The sequence below is a fragment of the Lycorma delicatula genome, chromosome 5 (assembly GCF_047948215.1).
Source record: "Lycorma delicatula isolate Av1 chromosome 5, ASM4794821v1, whole genome shotgun sequence".
Classification (NCBI taxonomy): Eukaryota; Metazoa; Arthropoda; class Insecta; order Hemiptera; family Fulgoridae; genus Lycorma; species Lycorma delicatula.
This window is the reverse complement of record NC_134459.1, coordinates 106028452-106041939: the sequence shown is the minus strand read 5'-3', so window position 1 is coordinate 106041939 and position 13488 is coordinate 106028452. Positions and strand designations below refer to the sequence as shown.

At 29.5% G+C, this 13488-nt stretch overlaps 1 protein-coding gene across 2 annotated transcripts in view; it reads right to left on the bottom strand.

Moving 5' to 3' along the window:
- Positions 1-13488, bottom strand: part of Ranbp16 (Ran-binding protein 16) — an 85471-nt gene that overhangs the window by 37711 nt on the left and 34272 nt on the right. For both annotated transcript variants that reach the window (XM_075366806.1, XM_075366807.1), the window contains exons 9-14: positions 12689-12882; positions 12366-12471; positions 6020-6137; positions 4710-4801; positions 4328-4472; positions 764-911 (exon numbers count right to left, since the gene is read on the bottom strand). In XM_075366806.1, coding sequence (XP_075222921.1) covers positions 764-911; positions 4328-4472; positions 4710-4801; positions 6020-6137; positions 12366-12471; positions 12689-12882 — 803 coding nt within the window. The remainder of the gene's footprint in view (positions 1-763; positions 912-4327; positions 4473-4709; positions 4802-6019; positions 6138-12365; positions 12472-12688; positions 12883-13488) is intronic.

Below are 13488 nucleotides of genomic sequence, written 5' to 3'. Positions count from 1 at the left end.
ATTCTAAATTTTACTAGCACAAGAACAGGGTAATAGTTCATGATTTCTAATGTCAACCTTTAGGTTACAAAAGTTCGCTTAAAATCTAACTTAAAAAGCCACTTTGATTGCAAAAAAAAGAAAAGAAGATAACAGTTAATTAATAATAAACGGAACTTAAAAATATAACAAAACAACTATTATATTACAAACAGCTATTGTCATTTAGCAATCCAAAAAAAAAAGTTAAATTTAGGTCAAAAACTTCTGAACCGGTTAAGTGAGACTAAACCATTTAATTCAGATTACCCCCATGATTTAATCAACACCTCTTACATATGCTGAACAGAAAAAACTTACCTCAAGAAAAATAATGATATTTAAAGAACAGTTTTTTTTAATATGTCAAGTTGAAGTAGATTGGCTTATAAAATTACTTAAAAACTTTTTACAAGAAGTTTACTAAAAATTTAAAACTAGATGAAAATTTTGATTACTAAATTAGATTGCAGATAAAGTCTGAATTTGAAATTAATGAAAAAAGGGAAGAAATAATAGCAATAAAAAAAAATAATTTACAAATACACAAAAGTTACAAATCACTTCAAAACAACTATTGTTGTTTCAAGCAATCCCGAAAGAAAGTGTAAATTTAGCTTAAAAATATATAAACTATAGTTAAACCTTCACTTCAGACTACCCACCACCATGATTTAATAATGCACATCTCTTGTATAAGTACAAGGCAGTTTGCAGTATAAGCTTAACACCTGTAAATACTAACCTGTGAGAGGCATCATAAAATTATCAAATCTATCTTCATCTTCACCCAAATCAATCATTAACAAACGACCTAATGAAGTATAAAACATAGATCTACATCGCATTTCACTCACAGCCACACCGTTTCCCAGAAATGGAAAATGTTCACTCTAGAGAACACAGAAGTTTTAAAAGAAGTAATAAATACAATAGCAATATTATTATTTTTTATAAATTAATTACATAAAAAATACATTTTTTAAATGGTGTTTGAAGTTAGAATGACAAAAACATATTGAGACATTACATGATCTCTGACAACTTTCTAATCTTACATATCATAAGGAAAATTCTATAAAGCTTCATTTTGTCTATGAACTCTAAAATTTATTATTTTTAAGGTTAGAATTCCTGCTCATTAACTCAAGTTATTAGATGATTCCTGGCTAACTTTGTGTATCTTTAGATACCTTCATCTACTTTACCGTTCTAGTTCGCCCAATTCACCAGTAGTTCGGTGTATAGTTTTTTATAATATGAGCATAATCTCAGGGATGTAAACAGCTTCAATAGGCTAAATGCTTCCTGTGGGAAGAATTCAGTACATTTCCTGCATTCACAAATTATTTTATGAACTCTATCACTTACATCTTAAGTGTTTTTATAAGGTTTGAAAAAAAAAATTTTAGTTTTTCTCACAAAATCTTTATTTATTCATCAATATTGACTGTGTCACCTTCAAAGTACTGTTTTGGATATAACACATTTTGTGCCACCACTTTTTCCAATCTTCGAAGCACTTCTGGAATGCAATTTCCGATTTGACATTTATCTCCTTCAGCGATTCTGTCTTTATCTCTTCAATGTTGGCAAAACAATATTGTCTTTCACGGTTCTTTTCAGCTTGGAGAATAGGAAGAAGTCACAGAGGGCCATGTTCGGCCAATATGGAGGCTGAGGCATCATGATGGTGTTGTTTTTGGCCAAAAATGAAATGTGAGCAGGTACATTATATGGTGCAATTGCCATGAATTGTTTTACCAGAAATCCAGGTGTTTTCTTCAGACTGCTTCACACAAACGCCATAGAACTTTCAGGTAGTAATCCTTATTGACTCTCTGATAGTGATTCGGTGATTGTCTATAATCATTTCTTCATTTTTTGACATTGTCATTGTTTGTTGATGTACTGGGACATCCAGGGCACTCATCAACATTTGTATCATTTGTTTTATTCATAGAAGAATCGTCAAAAGCAACTTTCAAATTTCCATTGCAGTGCAGCACTTTATTCCATTCTAAAAACAAAATTTAATCCAAATTCTTTGTTCCATTTTTCCGTAAGTTAAAAATCACCGACAACACCAAAACATGTGAAACCTTTTCAACAGCCAACAACAAACTAAGCACATTGAAGTTTGTTACTATTTGAAACATGTTAGGGACAAGTACCAGCACAATAACAAAAAATGTGACAATTGGACTTACACAGCCAGGAAAATGTAAAAATTCAATGTATTTTTTATCAAACCATATGTATATTACAATATACTTCTAATTATTTTTCATTTTAGAATGTACATAGTGATATAATCATTAAAAAGAATGCCAATGTAGCTGCACACTTGAAAGTGAAAAGAAACTTGAAAACTGAGCTCAGTTTACAATTTATAAGATCTGTAAAAGAATACAAAGGAGCTTGAAAAAACCTGATGTTGATCAGTGTCCATTACAATTATTTAAGTAAGCAGATATATAGAAAAAAACATTCAACTGATCAAATCTTTAAGCACTAAGTAGAGCTAAAATTGACAAATTTTCTTATTAACTAGGAGAAAAAGTCATTTTAATGCTAGTATTGAATACTTATCCACATTTTTTTTGTGAAGGAAGGTGGGAGTAGTGAATGTTCTTAATATTGTAATAATAAATGTTTGATTTTCTATTAATGAATGTGTTAAATATTATCACTGTGTTAACGTAGTTAAGTTTGTGTTAATGTACTTCTTTTTTTATAATTATAGGTGAGATTTTACAGCATTTTCCTGACTGAAATCCTTTCTATAAATGAACCATACATTATACTCATCTGAATTTGAAATTACAATTTGTCTAATTTAAATTCTGGGGTTATCTAAAGTTTTTATATAATCCAATGTACAACAAATTATCTAAATTTCCCTGTGAACTACTTCTTTGTTCAAAGCAGAAATAAAAAGTCTAGGTTATTCAGAATTTTTTTTTTTTTAAATAATCTAATACATAGGAAAACCCTAATATGTTTTTTTATAAAACAATTACAATTCAGTCATCTATAGGAAACATGTATATAATATTGATTTGAAAATATTATACTGATAAACATAATTTTTGTTTCCTAACAAGCGATACCCGATTTTAAACTGTTTTTTGATGCTGAAAACGAATATGAACTGAGAATCTTTCTATCACTCATTTATGAAAATTTTTTACATTTTAGGGAAATGGAATGCTGACATACTAGCCGATTACTGTTTGATATTAATTCGGGATGTGTCTGAGGCTATTTATAAAAGAAAAGTATCAGAGAAATCATTCTAACAAGGGTATGGTGATGCAAAATTATACATTTTACAGATTGTAACTATATTTTCCCTTAATTTTTTTTTTAAGCGAATTTATTTAAAACTAAGGGTGATAGAAAAATTATATTCACAGATATGTAATATACGCAAAAAAACAATTCAAGAAATGGTATGAACAATATTAAAAATCGTTTTTTGTCTATCAGTGTTATCAACTTAAAATGAGAAAAACTTTGAGAATAATGTTTCCAAGCTAATAATTTGTTTATATCCATCCAGTGGATATAATCTTGTAACAGATCAGTCATTTTAATTATTGTTTGGCATAATACTCTGATGAAAAAGTGTAGTCAGCTTTACAGAAAAAATCAGTTAAGCTCTTTAACTTAACAGCATCAATAAACCTTCCAGAAGAATTAGCCTACTCCACCTGAGTATTGAATTAATAATCATAGAGATTTCTAAACAACCAAAAATCTTCTGCTGTACTAAAATTAATGCAATTAAAATAACTTTTTGTTTTTTGCTTCTTTTTCTACTCTTGTTGGTTAATCATAACAACCATATTAAACTCCTGAGATAATAATAAGAAAAGCTTCAGTTTAAGTTCCAAAAGCAACTCGAAAAAAAATTCTAAGATTACAGCAAGCGTAGAAGCAATCAAGTTAACACTTTAAAACATTAGCATCGATATATACAATACAGATTCATGACTTTCAATGAGCAAACATTTTTTATCCGTGTAATTATTTAAGGAAATATCTCAAATTATCAATAAACATTGTTCCCAAATCACTGAAATATAAAGGTAAATTTTTCTTTTTACTTTTAACATGAAGGAAACTAAATTTTATGAGTCATTCAATTACTTCTGCACATATTCCAACTTGAAGTAGAGAATTGGATGAAAATAATCCTAAATAACAGTCAAATAAAAAAAATCTGTTAAAATATTTCTGCTCAGTACTTAAGATCCAATTTTTTCTTACAAAGTTATAAAATGATACCTCTATTAATACTTACAGTATGATTATTTAACATAAACTGGACTTCGTCTAATCTGACTAATTTCCGAACACAACTATAACCAACAGATAAATCATTTAAAAGCTGAAGTGTTTTTGATATAATTTGTTCACTTCGACCCCAATACTTCAAATTGGTAATTCTGCAACAGAAATTAAAATAATATACTTAAATTTCAATTTCCTAAAAATAATTACAAAATTTTACAATCTGTAAAAATGAAAAAAAATCAGAAAGGAATATACAAAAAGAATTATGAACAATAATAAAACCATTTAGAGCTAAGATAAGAGTAAAAATAACAAACCACAGCTTAGCAAATAAGAAAAAAGAGCAATGAAATAATTAAAACAAAGATAAATAATTTAAAAAAACTTACATTTTCCTAATAAAAACACTGAGTACCATAGATTCATCTATTAAACCGAGCACTTCTGATAACCTTCGGTAAACCTTAGAATTTTTCTGGACCTGGAAAATGAATTACTATCTCTATAAAATGTACAAAAAATTATCATCAAATATGATTAAGAGAATACACATAATAATATTCTTTAAAATACTATAAATAGTAATGAATTTTAATTACAACAAAGTCAAATATTTACTTAATATCTTCACATACACTTTGAATTTGCTGAACATGTACAAAAATAATTAAAACCAAAGATCAGTCTTCGGAAGTTCTTCCATGTTTGTGAGTAAAAACTCATAAAAACTTAAGTAAAAAAAGTACCTAAGTGTAAAAACATAAAGATAATGAAAAAAAAAGTGTAGAGTGAACTGACAAGGGAGTCCAAAGGATATTGATGATCAGGTCAGTGATTGCAAATATTAACAAATGATCAGTGACCACATAGATAAAAAAAGGTTTAGGCTCTGAATTATGTGTTTTAATAGCTCTATTATGATGCTACAAAATTTCATAAGATAAGACAAAAAATAGTTGAAAAAGAACTAGACTGAAACTGGTAGAAATCTTAGTTTTATGTCAGAGAAGAAAACAGTCACTTCATATTGTTCCACAGTGCTACACAAACAGCTGCTGAAGAACTATATTCCGTGCTTACCTCAAGTTACTGAACAATTTAATGTAAATTGTCAGAGGTTTTAATAAAAACCACTTTATCTGCTTGCTTTAATACAATTTTTTTCTTCTTTCCTAATAGTTTTTCCATCTTTTTATTAGTTGAAAGGATCTATTACTCAAAAGTGTTATCAAAACATTGATCTATGTAAAAACAAATTCCATCCTTGCAGAGCCACAGAAGCAATTTAAAAAAAAATGGCTGGCAAAACTGAATCATACAATAAAAGAAAAAAATTTACAGATAAAGCTACACTCTTTCATATATTCTATCTTCATTTTTTTATAACTATTATCAAAGTTGCATTTTACTGCATTACTGTGAAGAAGGGGATACTACTTTTTTATGCACAATTTCTACAAGCTTTCTTCAAATAAACTGAAACTATAAAGGTTTAATACAGTTTAAACCCAATAATTTCTATTATGTGGTTTAACAGATAAAACTTTCAAAGGCTGATTTTCTTTTGTGATGGCTATTTAAGGCTTACTGCAAAATATCCAAAACAAATGATACATTTATTTGTATTCAATAATACTGCTAATTAAAAATAAAATTAAAAAAAAAATCACAAGTTTAAAGATTAAAATAAAGTATTTACCTGGTCCCCAACATATATTTTACGAAACTGTTCGAAGAAACTAAGCATTGCAAGTTCTAATTTTTCACAACCACCCTGTGCCAATCTTGAATCTGTTAAGTTCATTAACTGAAGAACCCTGTAAAATTACATTTAACATAAATACTATACCTAACAATATATAACAAACATCAAAAGTAAATGTCTTTACATGAAGTCTAGAAACATTTAACCGTTTCAATACACCATTACTTGCTAAAGTGTCTAATTTATGTTTCACAATAGTAAAAGTGTTTTTCTTAATTAACAAATGGATAAATATTTTTACACAAAATACAATTATAAAAAATCTTTATTACCTTTTAGAAGATCTTAATTATCTTTTTACATTGTTCTGTTACTTAACAGAGCAACAGAAAATTCATGTTAACAATTATATTTGTAAATTTTCAGCTACTACTGACTTTTTTTTTTGGTTTGTGTTCAGATAACTAATAAAACCTACATCAACAAAATCAATGTCCTTCTTGGTACATTCAAGATTTAATTCTGAAATGTTTTATATTTTCACATTATAAATAGACCAAAAACTGCTTCTACTTCAATCAGTTGCAGATGAAATAACATAATGCATTATTTCTCCTATATCTGTTGGTGGTCCAAAACAGACTAAAGATATTCATTTCTACCCAGAGAAATGAAAAACACAATAAAGTGTACAACAAAAGTGGTGATACTTCTATTAAAAAAACTTTGTAATTAGGAAGAAAAAAGTTTTTAAGAACTTTTTTTTTAAAGAACAGCTTAATGGGAAATAAAATAATTATTTCTTTTAGGCCCCAAAAAGTCATTTCATTATTTTTAGCTGTTCACAGCTGTTAATATGTAATCACACTACACCTTCGGCAGATTAAAATTATAGATACAAATTATAATACACTGCCAACTTCTGATGTGATTTCTTCAAAGGTGAACTGGGGATCATCTTTGATAAGCTCTTGAATGGCACAGAGTTAACAGCTGTGAGACTTGACCTTGGGTGTCAATCATGACTTTTGTTTTCTACACTTTCTCGCCTGCTTTTAAACTGTCTAGCCCACATATACACTTAGTTCTGGGACAGCTCAAAGTGTACCTTTAAACAAGTTAAAATTTCTGTGGGTTTAATGCCTTCATTAGTTAAAAACCTTTTGATTATACGTTGTGCAACAGATGACAGAACCTTTTGCTCACTCATGGCTGTACTGATAGAATAAAATGGAGGAGCTAACCAAACTAGTTCCCCCTCTCTAACACACCAAACATTCACCTCCTCAACCTGCCATCCAGCTTGGAACTGCGTGCTGCGTAGAACAGCAAAATTATAGTTTAAAGTTGATTCACCCTTGTAATACAGAAAGAAGATCTGAATGCTATTATAAAACAAACAAATCATAACAAAACAGCTGGTCTTAAATGATCAATGAAAACACTATTGCATATTTATGGATGCAGCTGTGAAGACATTAAAAAATGTCACATATGTTAACATTATTCATAGTAACATTTTCATGGCATTTCTACCTTGGTTATTCTTAATTCTTTTTTTCTTTTTAACCATAGATTACCAGGTGTAAAATAAACAATGAAAATCATGAATATGTTTGAGATTTTTAATTTAATAATTTCAGGATAGAGGTAACTAAACTGACTGATGTGAGGGTTCTACTGTATTTAAAATTTATGCTTTGTGAAGTTAAAGTGATTTGTTACAACCATTACATATGAAAATTAGAAATGTTCAGTGTTTGAACCTGGTTATCAGCCTTGAAATTTTTTTTTATGCTACAAGATTCAATTATTATCATAAAAGAGTAGAGTAGCTGTAATTGAGCATAAACTTAATCTATTGTTTAATGCCTACAGTAATAATTTTTTTAAGTTTTACATACAGCTTTAATTATGGAGGTTATTCAGAAAGTAACTTCTGATTTGTTATTAAATACCTAAAACAATTTATTATATACATCTTATACCTAGGTCTATACATAATTGCTGTCCAAATTAAGGCAAATCTATTAACAAGTTTTTGAATACCCATCGTAAAACTCTACCACCTGTGAATTATTAAGCCAAGTAATAACACTGTTTTTCAACTCCTCGTCATTTTCAACATGTTGCATCAGCAACCACTTCATCATATTTGGAAAAAGGTGATTAGCAAGTAAAAAATTTGTGGAAACCTAACCAATCAGTTATGATTTCACACAGTACTGCGATGTGCAAGGAAAAAATTAGGAAAATTCTGTTATTGTGAATTGATAATTTTTCTCAAAACTTTTCATATCGGTACTTGCAGCAAGTTCATCTGTAACAAATGAGGGTCAACTACTTCTTTCTTTGTCATGAATGTTTGTCTGACTTTCCTGAAACATACAGAACCATTGTTTTATCACACAGTCACTCATGATGTTCCCTTCTTATACTGCGAAGTTCATGATAAATTTCAGCAACTGAAAAGCTTTTTGTGTGAAAGAAACAGATGACCGCATGCATGTCACAGTCTGCAGATGTTATATTACAGCAGCCTTTCAAAGGAGAGAATTACAGGAACAAACAAACAAATGAATAACAAACGCAATGAACTTAACTATTCAACTGTGCAAAATAAAATCACTACCCCCCACTCCTTCATACAATACTGAATACCAGGAAGTTAATTACAGAATAGGCCTTGAATTTTGCCAACTCCCTATTTTGTACTGATGACTGATTGCACTGGCAGACAAAAAATATTTTTAATGTTTCTCTAAGTGTGATACCATTTCTTGAATTGCTTTTTTTTGCATATATTACAGATCTGTAAATACAATTTTTTTATCATCCTTAGTTTTAAATAAATTACACTTCAAAAAAAATTAAGGGGAAATATAATTACAATCTGTAAAATGTATAATTTTGTATCGTCATACCTGTGTTAGAATGATTTCGCTGATGCTTTTCTTTTATAAATAGCCTCAGAAACATCCCGAATTAATGTCCAAGAGTAACTGGCTAGTATGTTAGCATTCCATTTCCCTTTATAGCGGCTTTCCATCACCGAAATGTCTTGGTGGAAATGGTCACAGTGTTCATCACTTACGTCTCCAAGGTTGTATTGGAAAAATTCAGATAAAGGTGGAGGAAATGTATTTTCAAAGACATATTACATCCCATAGCTATGTTGAAGTAAGAAGTTGATTAACAATATCGTGGTAATTGTCGGATTTTTGTTTACCAAAAAACATTTCCAAACGTCTTTAAATGAAACCATCCTGCACTTTCTATATTATTTAACACTAAGTTAAATACAACATCTTTGACCAACTCTCTTATTTGAGGACAATAAATATTCCTTCTTCAATTTTTCCTTCACTTGGAAATTTCTGCCTGATGTACAAAAATCCAGGCAGGACTATCCTTCTTCATTGTTTTTACAAAATTTTTCATTAGTCCTAGCATGTTATGGAGGGAGTAAAAATATTTTTTTTGAGTTTAATTAAAGGTTCATGAATAATATTTTTCCCACTTGGAGTTAAGTTGTCTTGTTTCTTCCACTCTTTGGTAGTATTATGTTTATCCCTAGCTTGGCTGTCCCATTTGCAAAGAAAACACATGTACTTAGTATAGCCTAACTGCATGCCTAATAAAATAGAACTTTTAAATCACCAGCAGTTCCAGTTATGTTTTTCATAATTAATGGTATGTCTCTTTCAAATTAATACCATAAGTGATTTATATCGAAGGATATTTGTTATCGTTGTGTAGTAGAACCACTTTTAAACTATACTTGAACTAATCTATGAAAAGACGCCAGTCCTCAGGTTTATGAACTTGTCCTAAGTGCAACATAAGCTCATCAATATTTGTGCCATAAACTAAATTATTTTCATCAATAAAGTACTGGGAAAATTCTTTTTGTCTTTTTTTGATGTAAATTCCAACTTTGCAGTCTTGATTCTAACAATTCAGCTTGATTTTTTGATAAATTTAAATACCTAACCAAGTCATTTAACTCACCTTGTGATATAATAAGATGTGGGTAATTGGAAGTTCAAAATCAAAATCACTGTTGTCTTTTTCAGTACTGCCTGATTCTTCATCGCTGCTTTCAAAACATATATTCACAGGTGGCTCAGGAACTGGAATAACTTCACTGTGAGGTGCATGCCTGATTGCAGATTGCAATGAAGGATATTTTACAGCATGTTTAGATTTTTAAGAAATTCCAAACACACTTGTTAAAACAAAAGTAACAATCAGTTACATGATCCTTTGGTTCATGCCAAACCACAGGTACACCAAATGGCAAAGTCTTCCGTGTACCTTTCAGCCATCCTCTTAAATATATATATACTATACGAGGCATACTATATGAGGAAAAATTAGTGCATACTGTATGAGGAGCCCACGTTTTATCCTGATCAACAATTTTATACTGAAGTACAAACGATATGCTTTTTAAATTAAAGTTGTAATGTTTTTTTCTGTTTGATTTGACGGTGAATTCACCACATACATAACAAAACGCATTGACATTGTTTACACAATTTTGAGGCATTATGACACTGCACTGTTAACAAACTTAAGACAGCAATACGACTGAACAAAATTAATTCATTCCTTAATCCAGTGCTTAATACAAACAATACAGCTGTGTTTTCAACTACATGTTTTGACCTGCACAGACATGATTAATCTTGTCCATGAAGGATTTCTTCAGCATTATATATGATGTCATAATATGTGATTATGATATGATTTATTTCTCTGTCTAATATTGTTTATTTTTAGCTTACAAATTATGTTAACAAAGTTAAACAATAAAAATTGAGTTAACAAAATACAGAATAAGAGCTTAAAATGCTAACTATACATTGGAAAATGAAAAAAATCCTTCAATTAAAATTTAAAAATTTTTCATTAATGGTGGGTGATAGAAAGATTCTAAAGTTCATATTCGTTTTCAGCATAAAAAAACAGATTAAAATCAGGTATTACATGTTAGGAAACAAAAATTATGTTATCAGTGTTATCAAACTGCCATCTATAATAAAAAAAACCTCTTTTTTTAAATATTAAATGTTTCCATATTTTTTTGTAGTTGTGGTAGAATGATAAAAATACACCGCCAACAATATATCAACCAACCAACCCCTTTCAAATTAGCAGGATACATTCGTCTTATCCCAGAGAAAGTTTCAAGCCGTTGATCGAGGCCCTAGCCCCCTTAGGGTGAAATTATGAATTAAAAGTAATCATTAAAGAAGAAAAAATTTATCTTTTTATTTATTATATTTGTGTTACTGTGACAACAGAAATAAGTTAAGAATTTTTCATCACCAAAGATTTGTGTCCTTTAGTTACCACAGTTACTAACAATTCTATCTTTTGTAATTCATTTTCTTTTCAAAGTTCCTATAAAGTTTGAATACTTTATAGGATACTTAATTTTTATTTATCATTATTACAATCATGAATGTAACGAACAATGTGGGGTGCAAGGATTAGAGGCCTCTGGCTAGTCAGGAAAGGTGACCAAAGCGAGTTCTAGGGCCTCGGAGAGCCTGTAAGTTCACTTGGGCTGACCTAGGCTCCAGGGCTCCAGAGGATTTAGCCCCCTGGCTAGACACTCAGGCGAGTGAAGCGAGCCCCAACCAGCTAGAGTATACATATATAGTTTCCAATCATTGGATTTTTACCTTTAGGGGGATCTGAGCAAACAGTTTATAACTAAACATGGTAATTCACATGCTATGCCATTCTGTGGATGATTAAAGGTTGTTCCTTTAAGACGCTTCAATCTGTAATCGAGTGATTCTTTCATTTACGTAGAACAAATCTTTTTGTTATATATACTTAAGCAAGTAAAATCATAATATGATATCATCAAGGAAAAATGGAATGATCTGGAAAATATGGGTAGGTTAACCTGCTTCCTGGAGAGGACCTTGAACTCTATTCAGGATGTGGTTATTTGTAACAAACATACAATGGACATTTTAAATGTGAATTGTCATTCTAAACAACCATCCTTATACCTTATCACCAAACTCCTCTGCTGGGAGTGACTGCCTGGGAGCATATCTGATAGATGCAATATAAGTGCTAACCTCCTAAAATACAATATTGCAGTTTTATATTTTACCGACATATTATGTGAATCAATATGATTATCTTTTGTAAAACTTTATATATATAATTACACTAGTTCTTAACACAACAGACTACCAAAATAATTGCAATAAATTAAATTTTTTATCACGTCAAAATAAATCTACATGCTGTACTGTCATGTTATTTTAGTTATTTGAATTTATGAATTACATTGTTAAAAAGAAAATAATACCTGCAGACTAGTTCACCATCCATGGCATCATGTTCGTCATTACTATTAAACGATACACGTCCACCAATTGCAGAACCTATTATGTACACCAACCATGTTAAACGACCTGAATCAGCAAAATATAAAGATAAATTAACCAATTTTTTTATCAAAACATGAGCATGATATATTTATGCTTAAAATAAAATAAAAAATTTTCTGAGAACAGGGGCACACAAAAGTGTCTTACTGCAACCTCCAATTTACCAATTTTTAAACTAATGAATATTTAAAAATTTATTAACAGGAATTAATATAAAACAAACCAAAAAAAATGAAAATACCTTCTTGTATTGTTATATCCATTTGTTGTGCATTTGGGGTAGCCATTAATTCTTGATATACTCTTGCTGCCTGATCAAACAACTGTACGAGCAATGTACAAGTTTTCTGGTATTCACAGCGACCAATAACAGATAACTGTTCCAATTGTTGTTGTACCATACCCAAATCATCCAAAGGATCTTCCAAACCCTCCCTTAAAAAAAAAGAATTACAATACTGTAGTAAAACAAAAAAGTTGAAATGTGAATTGTAACTTCATGCTTCATAACAAAATGAAAATTCACTTCCATCCTGTTAAACAATACACACAGCATACAACATCCATAGCAATATTTAGCACAAAGTAAGTATAAGGAATAAATTATATATTTTCTAAGCTACAGTAAACAAAGTTCACTGTTGATAATAAAAAATAAAATAACACAAATAAAATTGCAGAAATTGGACTAAGAAAGTCAAATTTTTGTCAGTTGCAATATGAAAGAATACATTCAAAAAATTAACATTTTTCACAATAAAATATCTGCACAAACAAAATTAAACCAGAAAATATTATTCAACCATTAATTAACATAATTTTTGAAAACAAGAAGCATATTAAATATTACACAAATCAACTAAACACTAAAATTAATCAACCAGTTTTGATGTCGAAAACCATAACTTTGAATAACTGTCACATCCATAGAAATAACACTAGAATGTATATTATGGAAGAAAAAACTGATGTTTGAACATTGTGTTCTTGTATGTTAACTTATTACAAAATTAAACTACAAAGGAAATTTTTTATTTTTAT